This window comes from Melanotaenia boesemani, chromosome 6 (assembly GCF_017639745.1).
Source record: "Melanotaenia boesemani isolate fMelBoe1 chromosome 6, fMelBoe1.pri, whole genome shotgun sequence".
NCBI lineage: Eukaryota > Metazoa > Chordata > Actinopteri > Atheriniformes > Melanotaeniidae > Melanotaenia > Melanotaenia boesemani.
Window position 1 is genome coordinate 10809367 of NC_055687.1, and position 13112 is coordinate 10822478.

General features: G+C 39.0%; 1 protein-coding gene across 5 annotated transcripts in view; it reads right to left on the minus strand.

Annotated features, from left to right (window-relative positions):
- Positions 1 to 13112, minus strand: part of mef2d (myocyte enhancer factor 2d) — a 134586-nt gene that overhangs the window by 10126 nt on the left and 111348 nt on the right. For 2 of the 5 annotated variants that reach the window (XM_041987179.1, XM_041987180.1), the window contains exons 7-10: positions 11129 to 11307; positions 9958 to 9987; positions 6264 to 6381; positions 5684 to 5855 (exon numbers count right to left, since the gene is read on the minus strand). In XM_041987179.1, coding sequence (XP_041843113.1) covers positions 5684 to 5855; positions 6264 to 6381; positions 9958 to 9987; positions 11129 to 11307 — 499 coding nt within the window. Of the gene's footprint in view, positions 1 to 472; positions 524 to 4118; positions 4188 to 5683; positions 5856 to 6263; positions 6382 to 9957; positions 9988 to 11128; positions 11308 to 13112 lie in introns of all 5 variants that reach the window. The other 3 variants (XM_041987177.1, XM_041987178.1, XM_041987181.1) reach the window with 3 other exon arrangements.

Below are 13112 nucleotides of genomic sequence, written 5' to 3' on the forward strand. Positions count from 1 at the left end.
TCCTCTTCTTAGCCAAATTACACCAATGCTAACCAGGCAACAATGGCGCCAGGTGCTGGTAACAGGAGATGGCACGCCGATCTCAACATGCAACCTGACATGTAACTTCATTTTCTCAACAAGTTTTTCAGTACCTGTTTTCTGCTTTCTCTATTTTGAACACACAGCACCACAAATGTTGCTGATAAGAATCAACACTACTAAATAAGGAAAGAGCCTATTACATCACTGTCAGCCTTTAAAAACAGATAGAGGCATAAGGAAACTAGATGAAAAGCCTTTGTTTAGAGATTTTATGGCTAAGCAGTCCTGCAGCAAGTTTATTTCCTTGCCCGAGAAAAAAAATCTAATTTCACCAGCAATTTAACCATTTAAAGTATCAAATTTGTTTTTTGAGGATCCATGTTGCAGTAGACATTTTGGGAATACAGCAGGCTGCAGCTGTGTGTCTACAGTGTAAAGAGTACAGTACCAGGAGAGGCCCTCCTCTCTGCCAAAGAGCAAGTTGGACTGAGAAGCCAAGCTGCGAAAGGAGGTGGGAAAAAAGAGAGAGAGAGAGACAAGCAAGTTTAAGAAAGCCGAAGCAGCAGGGAATCACTGAGACGGAGGCCAGTCGTGGTCGGCCGAGACATGGTAACCAGGGAAAAAAAACATGGCTCAACAGCTGCTTCAGTCACGCTGAGATGTTGTTAGAGGCGGAGTTGTGTACAGCAGGAAGTGTGAGAGCCTGTGCTGACACAAACTTGATGATTATACACATGCAGGTCCAATGAATTTAAATAGTTGGCTTTCCTTCAATTGTGATGAGGCTGGTGGGAATCTGCAGTTAGGCTGTTATTAATGGGATATTTCACACACAGTTTATCAGAGACTTTTTCACCTTTAGATCTCCTAGTGACCAGTTTTTATCTGTCTTTAATTGATGAAACCATGTAAGCAGTTTAGAAATGTCAGCAAAAGTTTCTGCTTAAACCACTTTTAAAGAGAAAAAAAACTGAAAGAAAAGAACAATGAAAGAAGATCAAAAAATAAGCATTAGAAAGCATTTCTCCTCTTCTCTATGCCCCATATTTAGCTACATACCTTACATAGATGGATCAACTGGACAAAACAACCTGAATATACTTGCAAATAGCATTACTAGAAATAATTCTGTTTCCTGCTCAAGTGTCCCAAATGGTGGTCCTGTCTGCTGATAACACTTCAACTCGGTGAGGAAACAAACAATGACCGGGAACAAACAGTATCCGATGAGCACTTCTACATAAACACACAAACAGGCTGAGAGCATGGCTGGCTCTGCCAGGAGGTGGTTGAAGGGCCATCCGTGTCATTAACATTTAGATTGGGGAGTCAGGGGAAGATGAGAGTCAACAGGTGTAACACCAAATTAACCGAGCCTGACAACAAGAGTGGAAAATAAGAGGAAAGACGGAAGTAGCAGAAGAAGGATGATTAAAAGGGGGGATGGGAGAGAGTAACATGACAGAAATAATTTCCTTGTGGAGCCTGCAGCGAGCAAAAGTGTAGACGACAGCGAAGGCGAGGCTCGCAGCCAAGCCGTCAATCACTATTTGATTGGAAGGGCTTGTTTGCTCGCTGTGCGGCCGTGCTGTGATGAAATCAAAAACAAAGCAGAGCAGACTGGGCTGCAGAAGTGCTCACGTCTGCCCTGTGCCGTCATAGGACAGCACAGTTTTCCGTTGTGCTGTGAGAACAGTTTGGTGTGCTGGCAAAGCTTCCCACATTCCCACCCCACTGTGGTGCTCGCTTCTTTCCAGCAACAGCAGTTTTGTTATTCTGATCCAACACACATCGCTGAAAACCTGCCTGGTGCTGATTTGAGTGTCAAATGTGTGGAAGCTGAAACGCAGCCACGGCCAGCATCTGGGCTGCATGATCACGGATAGAAATTCAATCCTGTTTATTCAGTAAAATCATGATTGTTTTCAGAGTTATTGGCTATTTTACAGAACAACAGAGACTCTGATGTAAATATTTTACTACTTAGTGGTCGGGCATGTTCTTTATTTTCCATTAATGCTAATTATATAGATTTTTCTAACTATTGCTCATTTATAAACTTGAAAATATCCCAAAGGCGATGGTGTGAAGCTCACACACAGCTTGTTTTGTTCAAAATTTTCAGTTTGCAGACTATAGAGAATAGAGAAAAATTAAATGCTTGGCTAAATATTTGCACATCAACTTTCATTTGATCAAACTGTTTTCTCTAGATAATGTACCACAGATCTGTGTTTTATGTAGAGGCTAGCAGGGGTGATGCCACTGGTCACCAAAAGAGGTCAGTTTGTGTAAAAATCTATAAGAAAATGACTTTATTTCTCATATTATTTGTTACTTCACCAAACATTCTGGTGTTGTCTTAATTACTAACTTTACATAATTGAATGCCACCTGACAGTCATTTAGTGAATTTTGCTCATATTAAACTGAAACAGATGCTAAAGCAAGGTTAACTTCAGGATGAGGCTCAGATCCAGCTGTCAGTTTAAAAAGGCCACACAATAACCCGACTCTGAATTAAAATTTTTAAAATTGTGAGTCCACAAACCAGTGAATGACACATCAGTGGCTCTGTTAATTTTTTATTTTTTTTTTAATCAAAGGTCCCAACTCTACTTCCTTAAGTCATGAAAATACAGATAGCAAATTTGTATATTATACATGTTCTCTAGTTGTGTGATAATTAAATTAAGACAGAAGTAGTTTTAAGCATATGTAATTTCTTCACTTTTACTAATATCTCAAGTAAAATACCAACATTCACTGGTTCCAGAAGGTCTTTAAACAGAAGAACATTTAGCTCAATAAAATATTTTTACATGACTTCTGAGATCATCAGTAGCTGCTTAATAAATAAAGTATGATTCTGATGGGAGAAATATTCAATATTACCATCAGTGTGAATGTTGGATCCTTAGTTGAATCATTAGAGCCAATGAGCTGGCTGGTTTTTTTTCTTTCCTTTTACAATCTGAGTGGTTTAACTGATCTGGTTGCAGAAGGATTTCATCCAATCTGGACTGCCATTTGTTAACATTTACAAGGCGATATGAAGAGTTCTGCTGTGCATGAGCTGGTGGTGACAATTGCTGTTTTTTCAAAGATGCTAACCCCCCTGAAGACACAGCTGCTGTATACAATAACAAACACACTATTATCATATTTTCAGAGGCCGTTTTCAGCCTGTCAGACAGGAGAACAAATACGTCTCTCTGCTGACTGACAGAAATCATTTTTAACACATTTTTATCTTATTGCATTCAATATTAATGTGGCATTTCCCAAACAGACTGAATTGTGAGATATTTCTGCAGTTGTGATTGTTCTGAACAAAGACTGTCACCACTAAGTATGTTTTTAAACTTCCGAGATCAGACCCACCACTCTCCCAGAATATTACCTGATGAGAAAACTACATAAAATTCCATACAGTCAGTCAGTAAATGCTTTCTATCTCCTTAAAGGACTTTGAACGGTAAGCTACATCCAAACTGTGCTGTTAGTCATGCTACTGTAGAAATTTCAGGCTGACATGGATCTGCAGAGTTGGATCTTATGTCTGTCGGCTGAGAGTGACAGTTAAACAGCAGAAAAGTAAAATTTTAATGCAGCAAGCGTGTCAGTGGTGCACAGCTGTGCACTGATTTAGTGTTGAGGACTGAAAGCAGCACCCAAAGACTCCTTTCATTTGAGAACCAAGCAAGGTGCTGCTGCTGTCACACTAAAGCTGCATCCTCTTTCTTCCTGACACTTCCATAGAGCTTCAGATCTAAGCTTCAGGTGGCAGAAAAACTCCTGGAACCAAACTAGTTATCTGGTAATCTCAGAGGGAAAAAAAATCCCACTCTTTTCCGTCAACAGAACTGACACAGCAAAGGCACAGTAAAGTAACAGGCATCACATCCAACATACAAATAAAAAAAAAAAGATGCTTTGATATCATGTTTGTCATGTATTTGCATCTGTTCTGCAATTTGTTTGGGTTATTTTGGTCGCACGTCGTCAGGTTGTTATACACCGTGTGTGAGTATAATAGCTTGATAAACAGGAAGGCAGATCTGCAAAGCACTGGATGCTATCAAGTCATTCACCTCAGGTTAGCAGCAAAATTGGAGATGCAGTTAACCATCTCTGCATTCTGTTTCTCTGCACCCCACATGCTGTGGAGAAAAAGGGGAAAGGGGGGACAAAACAAGAAGCAGTTACAAGCTGCTCCTTGAACCACAGTTAGCCAGGCATAGCCAGACTGTTCACACAAAGATTTAGCTCTATGACTGAATTTTTAAGATAGAAATGAGTCGGATGGTATTGTGCCATTTTTAGCTTTGTAGTGTAGGTGTCAACAGTTATTTTCACTTTTTAGAATAGCTCTATTTAAGGCTGCACAATACTACGTCAAATATATATCAAATATATCAAAATCACAAGATTGCTTGAACTGCAATAAATGGTAGCCAAGAGACTTTTTAACAGCTGATATTTTGACTTGATATAGAAGCAGATTAATCAGGGCTACATTCCACTTAAAGAAAGTTATGCTTTTATGCATGTTCTATAACTATCCAACATGCACAGGTGCAGTAGTGGATAGTAGTAGTACATTTAAGCTTGACACTGTATACGTCTTCGCTATATTCAGTTATATTGCATATCATGTTTTTTTAATATAATGCAGCCCTAGATCTAAACCACCTGAAATGTGCTAACATAAGTCATTTTCTAACACATGTATATGTTTTAAAAATTACATTGACTAACTAGCATCCGTTCCAAAAATACAAATTGATTCCAAATTTCATGGCAGTGTTTGCACAGTTTACTTTTTCCACACACAACAACTGTACAATCAGTGGTATTTAGAGTCATAATTACATGAACTATCATATGATTTTATTGGAAATGGCCAGAGTCTGATCGGGCAGGTATTTTCAGTTCCTTTTGTTGTTTAGATGTGCAGTCAGCTGTTAAGCAGCTGCAGCAGGAATTTCCTGAAATCATAACTTAAAAGCTCAGCTCTCAGACTTACACTTGTCTTTCCACCACACTATCCCACTTTCACGACCTATTTGCAACAAAAACATTGTTATATTCTGCTGTCCACAGGTGCATCAGAAATAACAGGATAAAGCTAAAGGGAACACTTGAGAATGAACGGAGAACACCTGGGACCACAGGTGCAGCTGTGTGACAAGGTTAATTCCACTTTAAGGTTAAGCACAGGAAACTTTAGCAATGCTAACCAGACGTGCAACTTTAATATCCATCTAACTGAAGTTACTATTAGCTGGTAAAACAATGGTATTGCAGAAAATACTTCATTTTATTGCTGTTGCAAGCCAGTCTATCCTATGGAATTTAAAATCTAGTGTGCCAGATAACACAGCTAGCAGCCTGTCCTTGCTACTAAGAGCTAAATGAGAGTGGGACTGCAGTGGGAGTTGGAGCTGGGGGGGGTATCTAGGTCACCACAAAGATGAATCAACTGCAGTTGCAGTTGTGTTACAGCTTTGTATGAGAGGTGCTTTGAGTGTTTTCTATACATGTCTTCTGGTGGTTGTACTGATTCAGCTGATGGGTGCACTTCTTGTAAAAGGTCGACTGCTTGGATGTTACAAACAATATTACAAGTATGTCTTCTGCAGAAATGGGAGCTTACACTAAGTTACTGAGTGATGCCAAAGTCAACTGCTGTGGTTGCTGCTGTTGTTGTTGCTGCTGGGAGACTGCTGGTTGCTGTTGCTGTTGCCAGGCAGCCATGTTGCCAGGCACCAGCCCTGGTGGTGTGAACGTCGGGAGCGCTGTGAGATCTGCACTCGTCAGCTGGTACTCTGGGATTAAGGGATGGAGAGGGAGACAGAGGGAGAAAGAGAGAGGAAGGAGATGAAGAGGAGGGGTGAGGGGGATTGTTTTACATCATGCAACTTTCTGGTGCATCAATATTAATCACGGCTAATCCATATTAATGGAGACCTTTGAAGTGGAATCATTCCAGAAGCTCTCATACAACGAACAAAGTGAATATTCATAGTGGTTGGTGGCATCACACTGCAAGGTTTTCAAGATTTTTTCACGACACAATTAACACTATATTGTTAAATTTTACTTTGTGTCCTCCTTTTTTTAAATTAAGTCCTGTTAGGATGTGTCTTTTCTGCACTCATGCAAACAGACAGATTCAATTTAGGCTAAAATGTCTTGTCTTGTTGTGTGGGGCAGTGCTGTCTTCAATGTCTTACCAGTGTTATAAGCTGTCTGCATGCCGGAGAAGGGCGCAAGAAGACTGGGTGTTGCCACAGAGACCACCGGGGTGGTGAGTGGCTGTGCCACCTGCGAGCCTCCTAGCCGCTGAGCATTCTGGGAAGACAGAGAGATTATAACTGAAGATTAACAGATAACAGAGTGGAAGAAGTGTTTGATGTTACAATGATTCTAACAGAATCAGTTTTAAGGGATTTTCAGCTACTCAAGTGAAGTTGGATTTCACGAGAATTTATTACATAAAAAAGGCATAAGATTTACTCTAAGGGCAATTCTCAGCATTACTTCAGTGTGCAGTGTAGTTAATTCATGCTAAAATATTATTTCCCGTGGCAATCTGGCACTGATGTAATTCTAAAAGGTTAGGGAATCTGTAATATGCACAAGATCTGAAAAATTTCTGGCTTAAATACCCATTTCAGATGTACACTGAATCCCTTATTGCTTGGCCCCACAGATTCAAAGCAGTGGCTTCATGTCGTGAGAGAGAACCTGGCCTGGTCCCACAACAAATCGTGCCTTTTTCTCCTTATATGGACTGAGTGTAGAAATTCACGGCACATGACTTCATCCATTTTCAACAGTAATAATGATAATGGCAAGAATGTGCCTTCCACTGTACAGCAGAATGGATGCAGAGAACTTGCAATGTGACCAAGAACAAGTCAGCTACAACTGAATTATTTTACCATAAACACAGCTTGCTCTACTCCTGGATGACATAAAAACAACTACATTTTAACCTCTGCTTCTCCAAGTATAAGTGCAGGATCTAATTCCTCACTTTTCTTGTTACTTTAAAAGTTTTGTTTAGGAGACTAAAACTCAAGTACCCTCATAAACAGATCACTTCATGCATATGTTTTTACTCATCATGCCACACACAGAGACATCACACTCCCTGCAAGAAAATTCAGCCACCTCACTTCTCTCTGAGGTGTTTAACTTAACTGTGGCACTTTAACATCGACGTACAAGACGAGAAATTTCTCGCATCTCAAGGTGGCGTTGGCAAGGCAACGCTGTCACCAGGGCCCCAGCGCATGTGTTATGGAGAGTCACGGTGGAAGGTGCTATGAGAGGTAGCGCTGTGCTGGAGAATCATGCTGACAGGAACGCATGCATTGCCAAGGCTGACAGAGGTGGGATGAGCAGGGACGAATGTGTCTGTGTCTAAGAACTTCTTTCTATTGAAGAAGAATGTGAGCTGACAAGTATGACAGGAATAAAAACACAATGTGAGGTTTGTGTTTGTTTTTGAGGTGTGTATATTTATGCAAAGAAATATGCATGCATGTGTATGTGGAGGACTGAAGGGGTCAGTGTATTTGAGTTTAACATGCCCATCTGCGTTCCAGGTTGGAGACTTTGTGAGCTTTCCTCTTGCTGATCCTCAGAGCATCAACACTCAGATGAAACCAAACATGCACATGCTGAGCAGCTTTCACACACAGCAGAGTCAGCTGGTTGCTCCACTTCTCTCAATGTTTCCTCTCTATAGTCTATTTGTGTTGAACAAATGTCATTTTAGGCCAGGCTCTACAGCATCATAAACTTTTTAAGGATTTCTGATTTAATTTACTTTAAAAGAAAATCACTTATATCTTTTAACATCATAAAATACAACAAAATTTTGCCTTTTAAACATACATTTGTGCTCAAATTAGATGATAGGTCAAACATTTCTGATAAGACATCTACTAAAAATGAATTATTTTCAAAGTTAATATATTTAATTTCTGTGTCTTTGTAAACAAAATCACATTTCACTAATTTATTCCCAAGCATGTTTATGTATTATAAAAAAAACCTGTGAAAGGACTGAGCTGTGTCATCATTAGATCAGCCTTCAGTCGCTCTGCTCCCCAGCCCTGGAACTCACTCCCATCCGAGATTCGGAACATCAACTCTGACATCATTCACATCTGCATTTAAAACCCACCTGTTTAAACTGGCCTACTCCCTATAAATCATGTAAACTGACTGTTCTGTGTCATTTTTATATCCTTTATCTGCTTTTAACTCTTATGTAATTTATTTTTATTTACTTTTTATTTATTTTTCCTTTTGTGTACGGTGACCTTGGGTGTTGAAAGGTGCCAAGAAATAGAATTTATTATTATTATATTATTATTAGATGGACATAGCTGGCAGTATATAAAAAAGGTAAAAATACCAACCTCTCTTATGAAATACTATGGCCATACATGTTTTCCTTTACTCATTAAGATAAACATGCTTGTGGTCCTCATGGAATCATTATGCTAACATTCCTTTTTTAGGTTCCAAAGAAAGGAACATTTTGGGTCTTGACTGACTTGATTAACATGTTTGTTTGTGTAAACCAGCTCCAGTGTTCATATACCAGTGAACAAGAGCTACATGCTAATTGTTTTGATTCATGGCTGCTTATTGTCGCTTGTTAGTGGAGGATTCAATCCGTTTAACCACAGACATTTTTGATGGGTCAGAACTCTGCCTGGTTGCCATGGTTTATTTGGGCTGGTGTGTGAGACATCTGTTTGTTGAAACACACTAGCATTTCAGAGTCGTTAACCATTATTTTGTCATGATTTTGAAATCTATTTATATTTTTGCCCATAACTTTTAAGAGTTGTCTACAGTTTTAGACAAAGACAAAAACACAAGTATTACTGCTGGGTTTAGATGAATGGTTGTAAAACTGATTTTAAAATTTGGTTAACTGCCTTCGTAGACCAATCATGTCACATTTGGATAAGCACTTGGAGGAGTGAGTAACTGGCCATGATATGAAGATCTTTAGGCTCTTCAACAAGTGTTAGTTTGATGTCCATTCATATAAAAACTTTATGGTACCCAGAGCTTTGTTTTTAGGTGTCCAAGTCAAGTCTTAAAGGAAAATGTTTTGGAAAATGTAGTAATTTCAATTAATTTCTTTTTCTAAAGGAAATTAACTATATTGTAGACAGTGAGTAGATTAATGACATTTGTGCCTGTACACCATTAATTCCAGACATTATTCTGCAAATAACTTTTAAAACTGTAATATGTACACTATTGTCTTAGAAAAACTGGATTTGGAAGATACAATAGGGTAAAAGAGGATTTTTTAAGACATATTTAATTATTTTTGTACAAAGCCTAAAAAGCTCTTTTATTATATTTCCAGTCTTTATGTGATGCTTTACATTGCAGCTTGGCAAGAAATATTAGGGTTAAAGGTCAAAGATATTCTTAAATGATGCAACATTTTCCTTTTATAATAGATACAATACTAAAACTCCTAGTCTCTCACTACCAGCATAACAGAACTCAACATTAGGTTAGATTTTTTTTTTTCTAAAAGTTTAAGTCTTTTTGGAATCAGTTGTCCAAGTCTGGTCTTAAGTTCACATTTTAAACAACCTGACTCAAGCCTAGAGCTTTATTGTGACTACAAACCTGGCAGATATTAGTTCGAAGTGGATGCTGAGTTCCAACCCTAAAAATTTTTTCCAGAAACGGAGGCATCCAGCTGATTTGTCTGCTGTTTGTACGTTGCTCTGATGCTCGTGTGCTGTACTTCATTTAGCATCGTTGCTATGCAAACCCTGATGGGATGCGAGTGCTGACTGCGTCACGCTCATGCTCAGTGAGACCACACAGTTTGACACCACATCCATGAGGCTGAAACTCTAAAAGTCTATTCACCTCACTCACCAACTCCAGCTCTTCCTCTGTCTGCACGGCGGGTGGGAGACGGGAGGGGGGGTAAAAAATACAAAGGACTGTTAAGTTTCTATGAACTAACTATGGCTTACTTTAAATATAAACAACAACAACAAAACCTAAGAAATCTAAGTTTGTTTACATATGATGGGGTTTACATGCTGAAAACAGGGCCTGTTTTTCCCGTACTGTTGCACTGTTGCCAACTTTTAAGTTGAACTTCTCAACAATTAAGTCCAACTGCAGCTAAATTGATCAATGGATGTCTGAGGAAATGTTTTTCAGATGTGTTGCAGAGCAGAAAGAAAATAGTTGTAGGACTGTCCATACATCAAGTCACAAATGCCAGGCTAACTTTGCTGTACACTCTATGCACAGAGAACCTCTCTTTGTTTCTAAGAGTCTGGCAGCAGAAACTCAAGTGCATAACAACCAGTAATCTAGATTTATGTGTAAAGCTTTTAGGTTGTGGAGCTATATTTCGAAACAAGTGTTTAAAGCTCAATTAATTCCAAATCAGCACAACTTTGCTCCAACAAGACGAAGGAGAACTTGTTTTCAGTGGGTGTACACATCATTACCAACATCAGTTTCATAAGTTGCTATAAAATGTGACCTGTCCAGCTCCCTAAAATTAAATGAATAGAAACGCAACTCCAGAAAGTAAACCAGTAGAGCTTTTAACATTACAGAATCCTGCTGTCAGAGCTAAACAGGCAAAAAAAATTGTATTAAAGCATCTAAAATATTAATAATAATACTTCAGGTTTGTAGAAAGTGCCCTTAGACAACTAGTATAACGATGAAATAGTTCAAATGAAGGAAATCTAAACCCATTCTGCCGCAGCAGAGCAGTTTATGCTGACTGGTAACCAAGTTACTAAAGGTTTTATAACTAAATACACTGTTAAACACAGTTTAACTATATTTGTCATGTTTTATTACATATTAGAAAGTTACACGATTATATAGCATGTGTAAACATCTATTCATTTGCACATTTCTTGCATGAAACCTACTGTATAAAGATTCCAAGCCAAAGGCACAATGACTAGCATGGTGGTACCCTGGTAATGGACCAGACACTTTCTAATCAATTACTAATTTTGAGTTTAACTTCATTGTTCTTCCCACTCATCCGCCGGCTTCTCACCAGTTGCATGAGGCTCTTGCCACTCTGTGAAGTGATGACTCTCAGGTCCGGCTTACGGCTGTTGACCATCTGAGGGCTGGGTGGAGGTGGAGACTTAGCCGGGACTACTTTCCCCAGGCTGTTGCCATTGGATACAGAGAGGAGGCCAGGGGAGGCCCTGGCACTGATGTAGCCATTAGCTGGAAAGAAACAAATGAAGAGAGTGAGGTTTAGTGAAGCGGAAAGGTAGGAGGAGGTTTTGTGTTCGCCTGTTCTGATGTTTTCAGTATCTGTATCTACCTGTGAACTGTCTGCACTTGTCTACCTTTGTTTGTGTGTGTGTTTGTTCTCATTATCGAGCTGGATCACGCTGTCGCACCACATGCTTCTCATCATTTCTGCAGCTCAAACATGAACATTTTTTTTTGCCAGTGTTCTGATTCTCTGCAGCTCCTTCATATCAAAACCGTGTCACACTTTCTCCAGAACTATTTTATTTCTGCTCTCGTTGTCTACGTCTCTCCTCTTTCGTTTCACTCATCTCAACTTGGTGTAAACAAAAACACACAAATGTCTTTGGGCTTTTTCCACCTCACACTGTAAACAAATATCATTCTTAATCAGTCAGTTTCTCTGTCATCAAGCCTGGGAAGGATAATTTTCTATGAATCAGTGTAAAATCCTCTAATGCAAGGAAATTACTAGTTTGTGCTTTCAATACCTTACAATTATTAAGAGTTTAAATGTCTCTGTGTAACTGTTAGCTGTGAAGACACACATGGTTATTAAAGTCTGAGATCTGTTTTAGTCATGTTCACCCTTGTTGAATTTTAAAGTCAGTTTAAGACAAAAAATCTTTTTAGCCTTTTTGTCCAAAAGTGTTTAAAACATGTTTCAAACTAGAAATATATTTACAATTTGCCAGGGAATGAAAATATTTGGCTGAAGTTGATTTGCACTATTTTAATGATTTGAAATTATGGCTTGTAGTATGACTTGTATTCTGTAAATACTTTTATTATAAGGAAGTCCTTAACTGGTGATTTACTGACTTTTAAAGCTGTGAATTCAAAATAGTCTGTTATTGAAAATTATTATAAATAAATAAATAAATAAATATAAATTCTTTTCATAAATGCTATGAAAATGAGTTCAAAAGTATTTTCAGCCCTGGGTTAATACATATCTGCTGCTTGTATTGGCTTTCCTGCAGCATGACAGGTCGCTTTCCAGAATATTACAGTTGAACACACCCTTCTTTGAACCTGCACAACTGTCACATTCCTATCCCCTACACAACAACACACCAGTTACTCTGAGATACAACACCTGATACGTGAAGAGCTCAAGTTGCAGAACAACACAACTTGTGTCTGTATGTACACTTAAACATTGACCTGCTATTTATAACGTTCAATTTATTTCTTCTGTTGCACATTAAAACAGTATATTCTTACACTACAGATAAATTCTGACCCTGTGAATGCTAATATGCACACACTGGTGTGTTTACATCTGCTGCTTGTCTTTTGTAAAAATAAGTTGTGAGGAAGTAAGGAGTGAGGGGAGGAGGGGAGTGTCTGGCTGTCATGACAACAAGACTCCAGCAGACAGCAGCCTGTCCGTACAGCTGAGGTTAAAAGACAAGTCGATTCAAACAGAGACTCAATCACAGAGTGTATGAAAGGGGGACAGCAGGGACTTTCCCAGTCCTAAACACACACACACACACACACACACACACACACACACACACACACACACACACACACACACACACACACACACACACACACTCACACACAGATACAGTATTCCCCTTGGACATGAGGAACGAGGGTGTGTGTGTGTGTGAGATAGCAGATAGAAATTCTCCATTACACTGCCTCCAGATGACAGTGGCATGTGACTCTGCTTCATCTCAGTCTCACAAACACACACACACACACACACACACACTATAAAAGCAACTTGACAACAACAACACGAATGCTATCTCTGTTAT